General features: G+C 75.3%; 2 protein-coding genes across 3 annotated transcripts; both read left to right on the top strand.

Annotated features, from left to right (window-relative positions):
* The first annotated feature begins 2,277 nt into the window (after nt 1-2,277).
* On the top strand, nt 2,278-9,335 carry EMILIN1 (elastin microfibril interfacer 1). The gene is made up of 8 exons (XM_084262328.1): nt 2,278-2,444; nt 4,740-4,865; nt 5,504-5,712; nt 5,799-7,634; nt 7,837-7,944; nt 8,069-8,086; nt 8,479-8,613; nt 8,774-9,335. The coding sequence occupies exons 1-8, from the start codon at nt 2,293-2,295 to the stop codon at nt 9,103-9,105; spliced, it is 2,916 nt and encodes a 971-aa protein (XP_084118454.1). The 5' UTR covers nt 2,278-2,292; the 3' UTR covers nt 9,106-9,335.
* A 689-nt stretch (nt 9,336-10,024) lies between these two features.
* On the top strand, nt 10,025-13,226 carry KHK (ketohexokinase). Of its 2 annotated transcripts, XM_084262327.1 has the most exons (9): nt 10,025-10,182; nt 10,270-10,386; nt 10,526-10,660; nt 10,699-10,833; nt 11,477-11,549; nt 11,631-11,777; nt 12,527-12,615; nt 12,698-12,855; nt 12,949-13,161. In XM_084262327.1, the coding sequence occupies exons 1-9, from the start codon at nt 10,058-10,060 to the stop codon at nt 13,032-13,034; spliced, it is 1,065 nt and encodes a 354-aa protein (XP_084118453.1). In that variant the 5' UTR covers nt 10,025-10,057; the 3' UTR covers nt 13,035-13,161. The 2 variants fall into 2 exon arrangements, with proteins under 2 accessions (XP_084118453.1, XP_084118452.1); XM_084262326.1 differs by lacking the exon at nt 10,526-10,660 and having other exon boundaries at nt 10,026-10,182; nt 12,949-13,226.
* The last annotated feature ends 24 nt before the right edge of the window (nt 13,227-13,250 follow it).

Raw genomic sequence — 13,250 nt, 5'->3', positions numbered from 1 at the left:
GCCCCGCCGCCGTCTCCATACAAGGGCCGGGCGCGAGGGGGGGGCGGGGCTGGGCTGCGCTGGGAGTCCTGGGCTGAGCTGGGCTGGGCTGGGCTGGGCTGGGCTGAGCTGAGCTGAGCTGGGCTGAGCTGCACTGGGAGTCCTGGGCTGAGCTGGGCTGCACTGGGAGTCCTGGGCTGAGCTGAGCTGGGCTGCACTGGGAGTCCTGGGCTGTACTGGGCTGTGCTGGGAGTCCTGGGCTGCGCTGCGCTGGGCTGTGCTGGGCTGCACCGGGAGTGCTGGGCTGTACTGGGAGTGCTGGGCTGTACTGGGCTGTACTGGGAGTGCTGGGCTGTGCTGGGCTGTGCTGGGCTGCACCGGGAGTCCTGGGCTGTACTGGGAGTGCTGGGCTGTACTGGGAGTGCTGGGCTGCGCTGGGCTGTGCTGGGCTGCACCGGGAGTCCTGGGCTGTACTGGGAGTGCTGGGCTGTACTGGGCTACACCGGGCTGCACCGGGAGTCCTGGGCTGTGCTGGGCTGCGCTGGGCTCTACTGTACTGGGAGGGCTGCGCTGGGCTGCACTGGGAGTCCTGGGCTGTGCTGGGCGTCCCGGGCCATGCTGTGCCTGTGGTGGGACAGGCCACAGCTGGGGGTCCTGGTGTCCCCGCTGGGGCAAGAGCTGGGACTCCCCAAAACCCCCCAGCCCCTCCACTGCTCTGGCTGCCGCCCCCGCACAGGGTACAGCCCCACGGCCCCCAGCCCCACACGACCCCACAGAACCACGGCCCCCATGGCCCTGTGACCCCCAGCCCCACATGGCCCCACAGAACTACAGCCCCCAGCCCCACATGGCCCCACAGAACCACAACCCACACTGCCCCATGACATCCCCAGCCCCACGGCCTCCCCAAGCCCCCCAGATGCTCCCATGGCCCCCCAGGTCCCCCCCCCAAGCCCCCTGGGGTGCCGATCGGGGCCCCGCGTAGTCCCGGCCCCTCCCCCCGCCCCTCCCCCCGCCGCCGGCAGCTGTTTGTGTTTAACCCACATTCGAGGAGCCCCAGAGAGCGGCGGTTCCCGCGCTGCTGCGCCAGGCCCTGACGTCATCCCTGGGGCTGGGGCCAAGCTGTGACATCACTGGGAGGCTCTTACATCACCGTGTGGCCGGGGGAAGCCGCAGTGTCACCGTCCACTCCCTGACGAGCCCCCGGCCGGCGTCCCCGGCGCGGTGCCGGCGGCGTCAGGGTGGGGCTGGGGGCGCAGGATGTGTCCCGGGCGCAGCTGCTGCGGGGACACAGGGCCCGGGCACAGGGATGTGGCGCCTGGCGCAGGGATGTGGCACCCGGCACAGGGATGTGGCGCCCGGCACAGGGATGTGGCTCCCGGCGCAGGGATGTGGCGCCCGGCACAGGGATGTGGCGCCCGGCACAGGGATGTGGCTCCCGGCGCAGGGATGTGGCTCCCGGCGCAGGGATGTGGCGCCCGGCGCAGGGATGTGGCGCCCGGCGCAGGGATGTGGCTCCCGGCGCAGGGATGTGGCGCCTGGCGCAGGGATGTGGCGCCCGGCACAGGGATGTGGCACCCGGCGCAGGGACGCGGTGCCACCGGCGCACGACGATGCAGCGGCACCAAACCCGGTGCGCCGGGCACGTGTGTGCCATGTGCCAGGCTGCGGGAGGGAGGGACCCCTGCGGACCCCGGGCTGCAGGCAGGGACCCGGAGAGCCCCGAGCTGGGGACGGCGAGCGCAGCCCCCCCGGTGCGGGCGCAGGGCGAGGGGCGCCCGGGCAGGGCCGGGGGCGCCGGGCGGTAGCAGCGGGCGCTGGCTGCCTGCGGCCTGGCCCCCTGCCCGGCCTCTCCGGCGTCCCGGCCTCTTCCCGGCCTCGCCGGCGTCCCGGCCTAACGAGAAGCAGATGTGCGGGTGGCGGGGGCGGGGGCCGCGGTGCCCGGCGGAGGCCGGGCCGCGCCGGGGGGCCGCGTGAGCCGGGGAGGGGGCCGCGGCGGGCGGGAAGCGGGGGGCCCCGGGGACCCCGTCGGCGGGCAGTGCCGGGGCGGTCTGGCGGCGAGGGGCTGGCCGAGGCGCGGCCGAGGGGAGGGCAGAGCGCAGCGGAGCCGCCGAGCCGAGCCGAGCCGTGCAGAGCCGGGCTGGACGGAGCCGCGACGGGACGCGCCATGCGCTCCTGAGCCCGGGCCCTGCCCGCCGTGCCGTGCCGAGCCGAGCCGTGCCGAGCCGCCCCGGGCCGTGCCGAGCCGCGCCGGGCCGTGCCACGCCGCACCGAGCCGTGCCACGCTGCTCCGTGCCGCGCCGCCCGCCCAGCATGGCCCCCTGGCTCTGGCCGTGCCTCCTGGCCGCCCAGGCCCTGGCCGCCAACTTCCCCCCCAGGTACAGCCTCTACACCGGAGGGACGGCCCCGCTCAGCCCCGGCCAGGCCCCGGCCCAGAGCGGCGCCCGGGCCGCCACCCGGCACAGGTAGGAGCCGCGACCGTCGGGTCGGGGTGGGACGGGGCGGACGGGCAGCTCCGCCAGCCCGGGAGCGCGGGGAGAGCGGGGCGCAGCCTCCCTCCCCGGTGCCACGGGGCCCCCGGGGCCGGCACCGAGCCGGGTGCTGCGGGGCGGTGGGCGCGGCGCACGGCGGGGGCTGCGGGGATGGGTGCGGGGTGCTGGGCGCTGCGGGGCCCGGTGGGGCGGCCCCAGCCCCGCCCGCCGCGCCCCGCGCAGGTGCCCGGCGGGTGCACGTGGAGTTTGGGGGCCGGGGGGCTGCGAGGGGCCGGGGCGGCGGCGCCGCACGTGGGGCAGAGCGACGGGAGGGGCCGGGGCCGCGCCGGGCTCGGGGCGGCCGGGGGACGGGACCCCCGGGGCCGGCCCCGCCTCGGCAGCCCCTCGCCCGCGCTGTGCATCCCGGCCGGGCCGGGGGGCGCCGCGCCGGGACCCCCCGTGCGCCGGCCCCGTCCATCCCTGCCGGGGCTGAGGCGGGGGGCGGCCGGGGGGCGGCTTGAGCCTGCCCGTGGGGCTGGTGCCGGGGCGGGGGCCGCAGGGCTGGGGTCCCGCTTGTCACCACGGCCGTGTCAGTGCCCCCGCGGCGTGGCCGTGCGGGTGGGGCTGTGCCACAGCCACAGCCACCGCCTGCCCCGTCCCTGCCCTGCCGCTGGCCCCACGGCAGCCCCACACCCCCCTCTGCCGTCGTGGGGCAACCTGGAAAGGGGGGGGACGTGGGTCGAGCACCCCCAGGCCCACTGCGACCCCAGGGCACCAGGACATGGGCATGGCTGAGTGTTTCCCTCTGGTTTTGGGACCGTGGCCGGTCGCCCCCCAGGTTGGGGGACACAGAGACCCCTCCCTGAGCTCAGGGGCGCCGGGGGCTGCGCCCTGGCCCTTCAGGGCTCCTGTCCGGTCCATCCCCGGGACACAGACATCCCCCGGGGCCCGCAGATGTGGGGCTGAAGGGGCACAGGGGGCCGGGGGGGGGCGGAGGGGCCGTTGGTCAGCACAGGAATTCCCAGCGTCCCCCGGGGAAGAGCTGGAATCCAGCCTGGGCCTGAGGGGAACCAGCCGGGATGCCGGGAACCGGCCGCAGCTCAGCGGGCCCCCTCCACAGCTCCCGCTGTGGGCGGCCGGGGGGCCGCTCCCGTGGGGCTCCCAGGGGCCGGGGGTGCTGGGCTCGGGCTGGGCTCCTGCTCCCGGCTCGGACCATATAAGGCTGTGCCAGGGTCCCAGCAGCCTGTGGGGCCAGGATGGGGTCCTGTGCCGTGGGGCTGGGTCCTGTGCTTGGGGCTGGATGGGGGGAGACATGCCCCACGGGGATGCCGTGCCCTTGCCCCTCCCATCGGCTCTGGTTCGGGGGGGGGGGGGGGGGGAGGTGTGGGGCTGACCCCCATTTCTGGACTCCCATGGCTGTGGGGGGCTGGGTCCCCGCAGTGAGCGGCCACCCTGGCAGCACAGAGGGCACGGGGGTCACTGGCGATGGGGCAGGATGTTGGGCGCCCGTCGCCAGGACGGACAGCGCGGTGTGATGCCCTGCCCACACCCCAAACCCTGCCTGGCCACCCCAAGCCCCCCTGGCAGAGCCCCCATTCCCACAGGGCTCCCTGGGGGCTGCCCCGTGGCTGGGAGCTGCAGCTGCTCCTGCCAGGGCTGGGCAAGGGGCCCGGTGCTGCCGGGCAGAGCGGGAATGAGAGGGCTGCGGTGTGGGGCAGGATATGGCCCATTAACCCCACGGCGCTGGGGCGCTGGGCTGTGACGGCTGCTACCAGTGGGACCGGCAGGGCGAGTGTGGGGACGTGCGGGGGGGTCCCCGGGTGTGCTGGGGGATGTGTGGGGGTGGGATTCTGGGTGAGCGCCAGGACCAGACCGGGTGTGCGCCGGTGATGCCGGGGATGTGTGGGGTGGGTACCCAGGGATGGGCCAGGGATGCGCTGGGGGTGTGTGGGGGGTGTACCCAGGGATGGGCCAGGGTTGCACCGGGGATGCGGGGGGTGTGTGGGGTGTGTACCCAGGGATGGGCCAGGGATGCACCAGGGATGCTGGGGGTGTGTGGGGTGGGTACCCGGGGGTGTGCCGGGGATTGCCGGGGGTGTGTGGGGTGTGTACCCAGGGATGGGCCAGGGATGCACCAGGGATGCTGGGGGTGTGTGGGGTGGGTACCCGGGGGTGTGCCGGGGATGACAGGGTTGTGCCTGCTGGGCACACGGGTGTGTGCCAGGGATGGCGGGGTTGTACGGGGATGCTGTGTGTGCACCAGGCACACACCCTGACCCCTTCCTGCAGGAACTGGTGTGCCTACGTGGTGACGCGCAGCGTGAGCTGTGTGGTGGAGGATGGCGTCGAGAGCTTCGTGAAGCCGGATTACCAACCCTGCGCCTGGGGGCAGCTCCAGTGCCCCCGCATCCTGGCGTGAGTGGGGCCGGGGGGGTGGTCAGAGGGGGGCGGGGGCTGGCTGCACCCCCGCTGACCCCCCGCGCTGCCGCTGGTGTTTATCCGCCCTGGGTCGTGTTTACTTTTCGCAAGAGCCGGGCGGCCGCGAGCGCCATGGGTGGGTGAGCAGCCCCCCCCTCCCCCCCAGCAGCCCCCGTGACACCAACCCTGGCACTGGGCACCCCGGGCGCGTTTCCGCACTGGAGGCTCAGTGGTGGGGCAGCAGCGCGGGGTGATGCCGGTGTTGGGGCGGGGGGACAGGGGACAGGGGCAGCCCCCACCCCGCCGCCAGTGGTTGAGCAAGAGTCCAGGCGCTGGCGGGGGGACCCGGCCACGGCGCCGGGGTCAGGCTGGGGCTCGTGTGTGGTTTTGCTCCCGACTCGCCAGCAGCCGGCCCTGAGCTCCTGGCGTCTGGCTGAGTGTGGGGGGGGGGTGCTGGGGGGGCTGAGGCGGGGGGCTGAGCGCGGGCAGGGCGCTCTCCTGCTGCCCCAGGACCAGCTGCGCTCCCCACGCCCTGGCCCCCCCCCAGTGCCCCCTCCTCTGCCCGCGCATCCCAGCCAAGGGCCCCATCCATGCCCCCTCCCTGGGCGCTGCAGCAGGGTCTCCTCCGCCCGCAGGTACCGCAGCTTCCTGCGGCCCCGGTACAAGGTGGCGCAGCGGACGGTGTCGGAGCTGGCCTGGCGCTGCTGCCAGGGGTACTCGGGAGAGGACTGCACCGAGGGGCCGGCGTCGGCAGCCCCCCAGCCCACCAGCCGCCCCCGGCCCCAGCCTGGCCGCCCCACGCTCTCTGGTTTCGGCAACCCCCTCAGCGGCTTGGGGGGTGAAGGTAGCGCCAGCAGGCGGGGGAACAGGCCGGGGGGGGGGATACACCGTCCCAGCTGCGGCCCTGACGCTGCCACGTTACGGCGTCAGGCGTTGGGGCCGCGGACGAGAAGGTGCGGCGGCTGGAGGAGCAGGTGCGGCGGCTGAGCGAGCAGGTGGAGGAGCTGCGGGCCGGGCGGGAGCTGCCGGAGGAGCCTCCGCGACGGGCGACAACGGACAACGGCGCCGACAGCAAGCAGCCGGCCGACGCGGCCGCCCCCGCCGAGGTGCGAGAGGCCCTGAGCCACGTCCAGCGGCGGCTGGAGGAGCTGGAAAGCCGCCTGCGGCGTCAGGAGAGCGGCCGGGAAGGCCTGGTCACGGCGGGGGACCCGGGGGCCCTGCGGGAGCTGGAGCGGCGGCTGCAGGAGACCTGCGCTGCCTGCACGTCCGGCACCGAGGGGCTGCGGCGGCAGGCGGCGGAGGACCGGGAGCGCATGCGGGCACTGGAGAAGCTGGTGGGCTCGGTGGACCAGCGCAACCGGGATGCGGTGGAGTCGGTGCAGCGGCACATCAGCAGCCTGAGCAGCCGCCTGGCCCCCGCCGCCGCCGCCCCGACGGACGAGCTGCTCCGGCGCCTGGCCGAGCTGGAGCGGCGCCTGGACAGGCTGCCCACGGCCGCGGCGTTGCCGGGCGGGCAGGGGCCGGTGCTGGCCCGGCGGCTGGCGGAGCTGGAGGGGCGACTGAACGCCTCGCGGGCTGGCCCCTGGCTCCCCGAGCCCGAGGGGCGGCAGAGCGGGCTGCCGGGCCGCCTGGCCAACCTGAGCCGGGTGGTGGAGGGGCTGGCAGCAAGCGGGGCGCAGCGCGGCGCCCGCCTGGCCGAGCTGGAGGGGCTGCTGGCCCGCTGCGGCCAGCCCTGCCCGGCACCCCCGCGCCCAACGGCGGGCGACCAGGACAGTGGGGACGGGCAGCTCGGGCCCCTGATCCGGCAGCTGGAGCGGCGGCTCGAGGACACCGAGGGGCAGCTCCGGGACTTGGGCATCGGCGGGGACGGGCTGGCCGGGACCCTGCGGGGGCTGCGGGCGGAGGGGGGGGAGCTGCGGGAGGTGCTGGGGGCGCAGGGCGAGGCGCTGGGGCGGCTGTCAGGGCGGCTGGAGGAGCTGGAGGCCGGCGGGGTCCTGGCAGAGGAGCTGTCGCAGCTCCGCAACCGGACGGGGCGGCTGGAGGCTGAGCTGGGGGGGCTGAGCGGCGGCCCCTGCCCCCAGCCCTGCACCCCACTGCCCTCCCGGGAGCTGGAGCTGCTGCGTGCCGAGGTGGACGCCTGCACCGCGGCCTGTCACCAGCCCCCGCCTGACCACTCCATCCCGGAGCCGGAGCTTGAAGCAGAGTCGCCCCTGGACGGGTTCAGTGTCTTCGGGGGCACGTCGCCCACGGAGCTGCGGGCGCTGCGGGGCGAGCTGGTGGCTGCGCTGCTGGCCATGGGCAGGCTGAACACCACCATACAGGACCTGCAGGAGGCCCTGGACGAGCAGGACGCCCGGCAGCGCCGGCTGGACACCATCACCGACCGCATCGTGTCCGAGCTGGACCAGGCGGCGGAGGCGGCGGCCGCGCGGCAGGCCGAGAGCGAGGAGCGGCTGGAGCGGCTGGTGCGGGAGCTGGTGCGGGCCGGGGGCTGCCCGGCCGGCGTGGAGCCGCGGTTGGCCAAGCTGGAGGGAGTCTGCGAGCAGCTGGAGGCCGTGGCCGGCGCCGTGCAGGGCGTACGCTCCGGCCTGAGCCGGCACCTGGCCGGGCTGTGGGACGCGGTGCGGGAGCTGAACGGCACGTCGGGCGCCCACGCCGCGCTGCTGGAGAAGGCGCTGCAGGCCCAGCACCGTGTCGGCGCCCTCAACGCCAGCCTGCAGCAGCTGCGCGGGGAGCTGCACCGCGCCGCCCAGGCCGAGCGCACCGGTGCGCGGGGGGACAGGGCGATGGGGGGCACTGGGGGGCTGGAGAGGGAGGGACTGGGGGAACGGGGTATCGGGGGACATGGCGGCTGGGGGGCTGGGGGTGTGGGGACGGGGGGGTCTCAGGGCGTGGGGGGTGAGGGCTTGGGGCCATGGGGCCATGAGCTGTGGGGCCGGAGCTGCTCTAACCCCCATCCTTCCTTCAGGCCCCCCCGGACCCCCAGGCCCTGCTGGCCCCATGGGTGAGATGGGCCCCCCTGGCCCCCGTGGGCCCCCTGGCAAGGACGGAGAACAAGGACCCATTGGACCCCCCGGTGAGGAATAACATCCCCCCCCCCGCTCCCAGCAGTGGGGCAGCACTGGCATGGCTGGACCCTGTGCTCGGGGGTCCTGCCCCAAGCTGCCCCCATCCCTGACCCACGTCCCCTTCCCCCCTAGGGCTGCCAGGGGAGAGAGGTAGGGCGGCTGGGGGGTGCAATGGCACCAGGGGGGGCTGCAATGACATTGGGGGCTGGGAGGCTGCAGTGGCACCTGGGGGCTGGGGGGCTGCAGTGGAACAGAGTGGTGTTGAGGGAGCTGGGGGCTGCAGTGGCACCAGGAGGGGCTGGGCACTGGGGGGGCTGGGGGCTGCGGTGGTGGCTGGGGGCTCTGGGGGGGGCACTGGGGGCTGTGGTGGCACCAGGAGGGGTTGGGCACTGGGGGAGCTGGGGGCTGCAGTGGTGGCTGGGGGCTCTGGGGGGGGGGGCACTGGGGAGGGCTGGGGGCTGTGGTGGTGGCTGGGGGCTCTGCGGGGGGGCACAAAGGGCTGGGGCCAGTGCCGGGGTGCCCTGCCCTGACACGGTGCCCAGGCGAGGTGGGGGACCCGGGGTCGGTGCCCCGCATCGCCTTCTCGGCCGCCCTGAGCACCCAGCACGCGGAGCCGGGCACCGTCCCCTTCGACCAGGTCCTGCTCAACGACGGCGGCGCCTACGACGCCGAGACGGGTGAGCGCGCTCCCGGGGCGCGGCGAAGGCCACGGCGGGGGGACGGGGGGCTGGGGGTGTGCCGATGGCTGCGGGGGAGCGGAGCCCGGCCCGGGGACCCCGCGGTGCCCCCGGGCCCGGGGCGGCTGTCGGTGCTGATGCCCAGCACCCCTGGCCACAGGCACGTTCACGGCGCCGGTGAGCGGCCGGTACCTGGTGAGCGCGGTGCTGACGGGGCACAAGGGCGAGAAGCTGGAGGCCGTGCTGTCCCGCTCCAACCAGGGCATCGCCCGCCTCGACTCGGCCGGGTTCCAGCCCGAGGGGCTGGAGAAGGAGCCGGTGGCCGCGCTGCAGCCCAGCCCCGGCGCGCTCGGCGTCTTCAGCCTCCTGCTGCCGCTGGCGGCCGGCGAGACGCTCTGCGTGGACCTGGTGTCGGGGCGCCTGGCCCACGCGCCCGACGAGCCCCTCACCGTCTTCAGCGGGGCGCTGCTCTACGATGCCGAGGAGCCCTGAGCCCAGGGATCCCCACCCCACGCTCCCCCGGCACGGGACTGCCGGCCAGTCGGGGCCACGGCCGGGCCGGGGGGTCCCCGCGCCCTGGCAGGACCCTCCCCGCCCGCCCTGTTATTTATCAGCACCCCTCGCCCCTGCCCACACGCACCCTCACCCCACGCCGCCCACCCCGGCCCCACACGTCGCCCCACCACCCCCCACGGAATAAAGACACGGCACCGGGTTTTGTACCCGCGGCTCTGGCTCCTTCTTGGGCCCGGCTGCGGTGGCGGGTGGGCACCGGGACCCTGGGGGGGGTGGTGGGGATGGAGATAGGGGTGAGGATGGGATTGGGATTGGGATGGGAGGGAGAGGGATGGGGAGGGATGGGATGGAGATGGGGGTGGGGATGGGATTGGGATGGGGTGGGATGGGGATGGGGATGGGATGGGGTGGGATGGGATGGGGATGGGATGGGATGGGATGGGATGGGATGGGGATGGGATGGGGATGGGATGGGATGGGGATGGGATGGGGGTGGGGTGGGATAGGGGGGGATGGGGATGGGATGGGGGTGGGGTGGGATGGGGATGGGATGGGGATGGGGATGGGGATGGGGTGGGATGGGATGGGGATGGGATGGGGGTGGGGTGGGATGGGGATGGGGATGGGATGGGGTGGGATGGGATGGGGGGGGGATGGGGTGGGATGGGATGGGGATGGGGATGGGGGTGGGGTGGGATGGGGGGGGGATGGGGATGGGGGTACACCCGTCCACCGGCCCGGGGGTGTGTGGCGCGTGCACGGGCAGCGCGGGGTGGGGACTCCGTGGGCGGGGCCCTGTGGCCACACCCACCCCCCCGTGGCTCCACCAATCGCGCGAGCGGCGCGGCGGCGGCTTCCGATTGGCGGAGCCGCGGGGGGCGTGTCCGTGGGGGGGGCGTGTCCGCGCTCCCGACGCGCGCGGTTGGCGATGGCGGCGGCGGCTCCCGGCGCCCCCGCGCCCGGCGGGGAGAAGCGGATCCTGTGCGTGGGGCTGGTGTGTCTGGACATCATCAGCGTGGTGCAGGCGTACCCGCCAGAGGACTCGGACACCAGGTACGGCCGGGCCGGGGCCGCTCCGCCGCCGCCCCCCCGCCCCGGTACCCGGTCCCCAGCGCCCCCCCCCGACCCTTCGCCTCGCAGGTGCGTGTCGCAGCGGTGGCAGCGGGGAGGGAACGCCTCCAACTCCTGCACGGTGCTGGCGCTGCTGGGAGCCCCCTGCGCCTTCATGGGCTCGCTGGCCCCCGGGCACGCTGCCGAGTAAGTGGGCAGAGGGGACCGGGGGTGGGGGTGGGGGGGGGGCTGCCCCCGGGGGGGACCCGGGGCCGCCCCCGCCCTGATGCTCCTGCCGCCCCCCTGCCCCCCCACCCCCCACCCCCCGCATCTCTCCCGCCATCAGCTTCGTCCTGGCCGACCTGCGGCGCTACGGGGTGGACGTTTGCCACGCGGTGCCGCAGCCCGAGGGCTCTCTGCCCACCTCCATCGTCATCGCCAGCGCCAGCCGGGGCACCCGCACCATCCTGCACGCCCGCGGGTGCGTGGCGCCCCTCACCCCGCTCTCTGTCCCCCAAGTTTCATTACGGACGATTTCCGGCGACGGGGTGTGGACGTGTCGCACGTGGCCTGGCAGCCCCGCGGGGACGTGCCCTGCGCCTGCTGCGTCGTCAGCGCCGCCAGCGGCTCCCGCACCATCGTGCTCTACGACACGTAAGGGCACCGGCCCCAGTCGCCCGGCGGGCAGCGCTCGGACAGGCCCACGCGGGGCTGCATCCCGTCCCCCTGCACCCGGGGCAGCCTCACTGCACCAGGGCCAGCCCGGCGCTGCTGCCTGGCAGAAGGGTGATTGCCTGTAATTCTGCACACACAATCGCTGACAATCAACCATCCCTGTGGCCCCCCCCTCAGTCGTCCTCCCCACCCACGGTCTGCCACATGCTCCGGGGTGCCAGGCAGCTGGTGTGGTCCCCGTGGGCACACGCTGCACCATATGCATCAGCTGCCTGGTGCCCAGGCCAGTGTTGGCTCGGCCATGCTGGTTCCAGCAGAGCAGTGCAGTCCTTGCCCTGGCAGCAGGCTGGCCATGTGCCTGCTGGCTGATGGTGGAAGGGGTTGCTGCCATGACTGACCCTCTGGCTCCAGCAGTGCCGTCCTGGCCAGTGCCCCGCTACCCTTTGAGTCCACCCCAGGGTCCTGCCGCACCGTCATTAATGATTCACCTGGCTGATGCCACCCCCCCCGGTGCTGCCCTTTGGCTCCAGCCGGTCACCGGGCTGGGGTCAGCTGGGGCTGCCCCACGCTGCGGCTGGGGGAACCCCCACCCCCACCCCACCTGACCCCGCACACCCTGCAGGAACCTGCCCGACGTGACGGCCCGTGACTTTGAGCGGGTCGACCTCTCCCAGTACAAGTGGATCCACTGGGAGGTGAGCGGGGGGCCCGGGGGACACGTGGGCACAGCGACCCCGGCCCAGGCGCAGCTGGTGCCCGGCGGTGCTCGCCCGCAGGCCCGTAACGCGGCGGAGCAGGTGGAGATGATCCGGCGGGTGGAGCGGTACAACCAGGCCCGGCCGGCGGCAGAGCGGGTCCGCGTCTCGGTGGAGGTGGAGAAGCCGCGGGAGGAGCTGCTGCCGCTGATGGGCCTGGGCCACGTGGTGGGCGGGGCCGCGGGGGGCGGGGCAATGGGGAGGGGCGCGTGGTGGGCGGGGTCAGATGGAGCGGGGGGTGGGACCATATGATGGGCGGAGCCAATGGGGAGGGGGCGGGGATGTCGGAGGGGCGGGGCCGCGTGGTGGGGCGGGGCCAATGGGACCACGTGGAGGGACGGGCCGCGCGGCAGGCGTCGGGAGCGCGCGGGGCACCGGGCTGAGCCGGCGGGGGGACGTGGGGACACCGGGGGGATGTGGGGACACCGGGGGGGACGTGGGGACACCGGGGGGACGTGGGGACACCCCGGGGATGTGGGGACACCGGGGGGGACGTGGGGACACCGGGGGGATGTGGGGGCACCGGGGGGGACGTGGGGACACCGGGGGGATGTGGGGACACCGGGGGGGACGTGGGGACACCGGGGGGACGTGGGGACACCCCGGGGATGTGGGGACACCGGGGGGGGATGTGGGGACACCGGGGGGGACGTGGGGGCACCAGGGGGACGTGGGGACACCGGGGGGGATGTGGGGACACCGGGGGGGGATGTGGGGACACCGGAGGGATGTGGGGACACCGGGGGGATGTGGGGGCACCGGGGGGGACGTGGGGGCACCCCGGGGATGTGGGGGCACCGGGGGGGGCGGGGCTGGGGCCGGCGCAGCGCGTGGCCGGGCTCTGGGGGCGCAGACGCAGCGCTCGGCTGGCGGTGCGGGGCTCCCGTGTGCCCCCCCGCCCCGCCGCTCTCCCGCAGGTCTTCGTCAGCAAGGACGTGGCCCAGCACTTGGGGTTCCGCTCGGCCCCCGAGGCGCTGCGGGGGCTGCGCAGCCGCGTGCAGCCGGGGTAGGGGGCGCGGGGCAAGGGGCGGGGGGAGGGGAGGGCACGGCCGAGCCCTGTGCCCACCGCCCCCCACGCCCACCCCCAGGGCCACCCTCATCTGCGCCTGGGCCGAGGCGGGGGCCGACGCCATGGGGCCGAGCGGGGAGCTGGTGCACTCGGACGCCTTCCCCCCCGAGACCCTCGTGGACACGCTGGGGGCCGGGGACACCTTCAACGCTGCCGTCATCTTCGCGCTCTCGGCAGGTGGGTGCGGGGCGGTGCGGGTGCGGCCGGGCCCGGCACGGGGCGGGGCGGGGCGGTGCGGCCGGACCCGCGGGCTGACACGCCGGCCCCCAGGGAGAAGCCTCCCAGACGCCATCACCTTCGGCTGTCGCATCGCGGGCAAGAAATGCGGGATCCAGGGCTTCGACGGCATCGTCTGAGCGGCACGGCCGCGCCCGGAGACCCCGGGTACCCCCCGCTGCACCCCCATACCCCACCACACACACACACACCCCCCCCACACACACACCCACAGAGCCTCCGCTGCTAATAAAGCCCCGCGCTGCCCCCCGGTGTGCCCGGTTCAGCCGCACTCACCCCGGCCCAGGCGAGCGCCGGCGGCAGCGCCTCTATTTCTCCGTCCCGCCACGTTACAG

Source organism: Gallinula chloropus (assembly GCF_964237585.1).
Source record: "Gallinula chloropus genome assembly, chromosome: 3".
NCBI classification, from domain to species: domain Eukaryota; kingdom Metazoa; phylum Chordata; class Aves; order Gruiformes; family Rallidae; genus Gallinula; species Gallinula chloropus.
The sequence above is the reverse complement of the archived record's forward strand: the minus strand, read 5'-3'. Positions and strand labels throughout refer to the sequence as shown.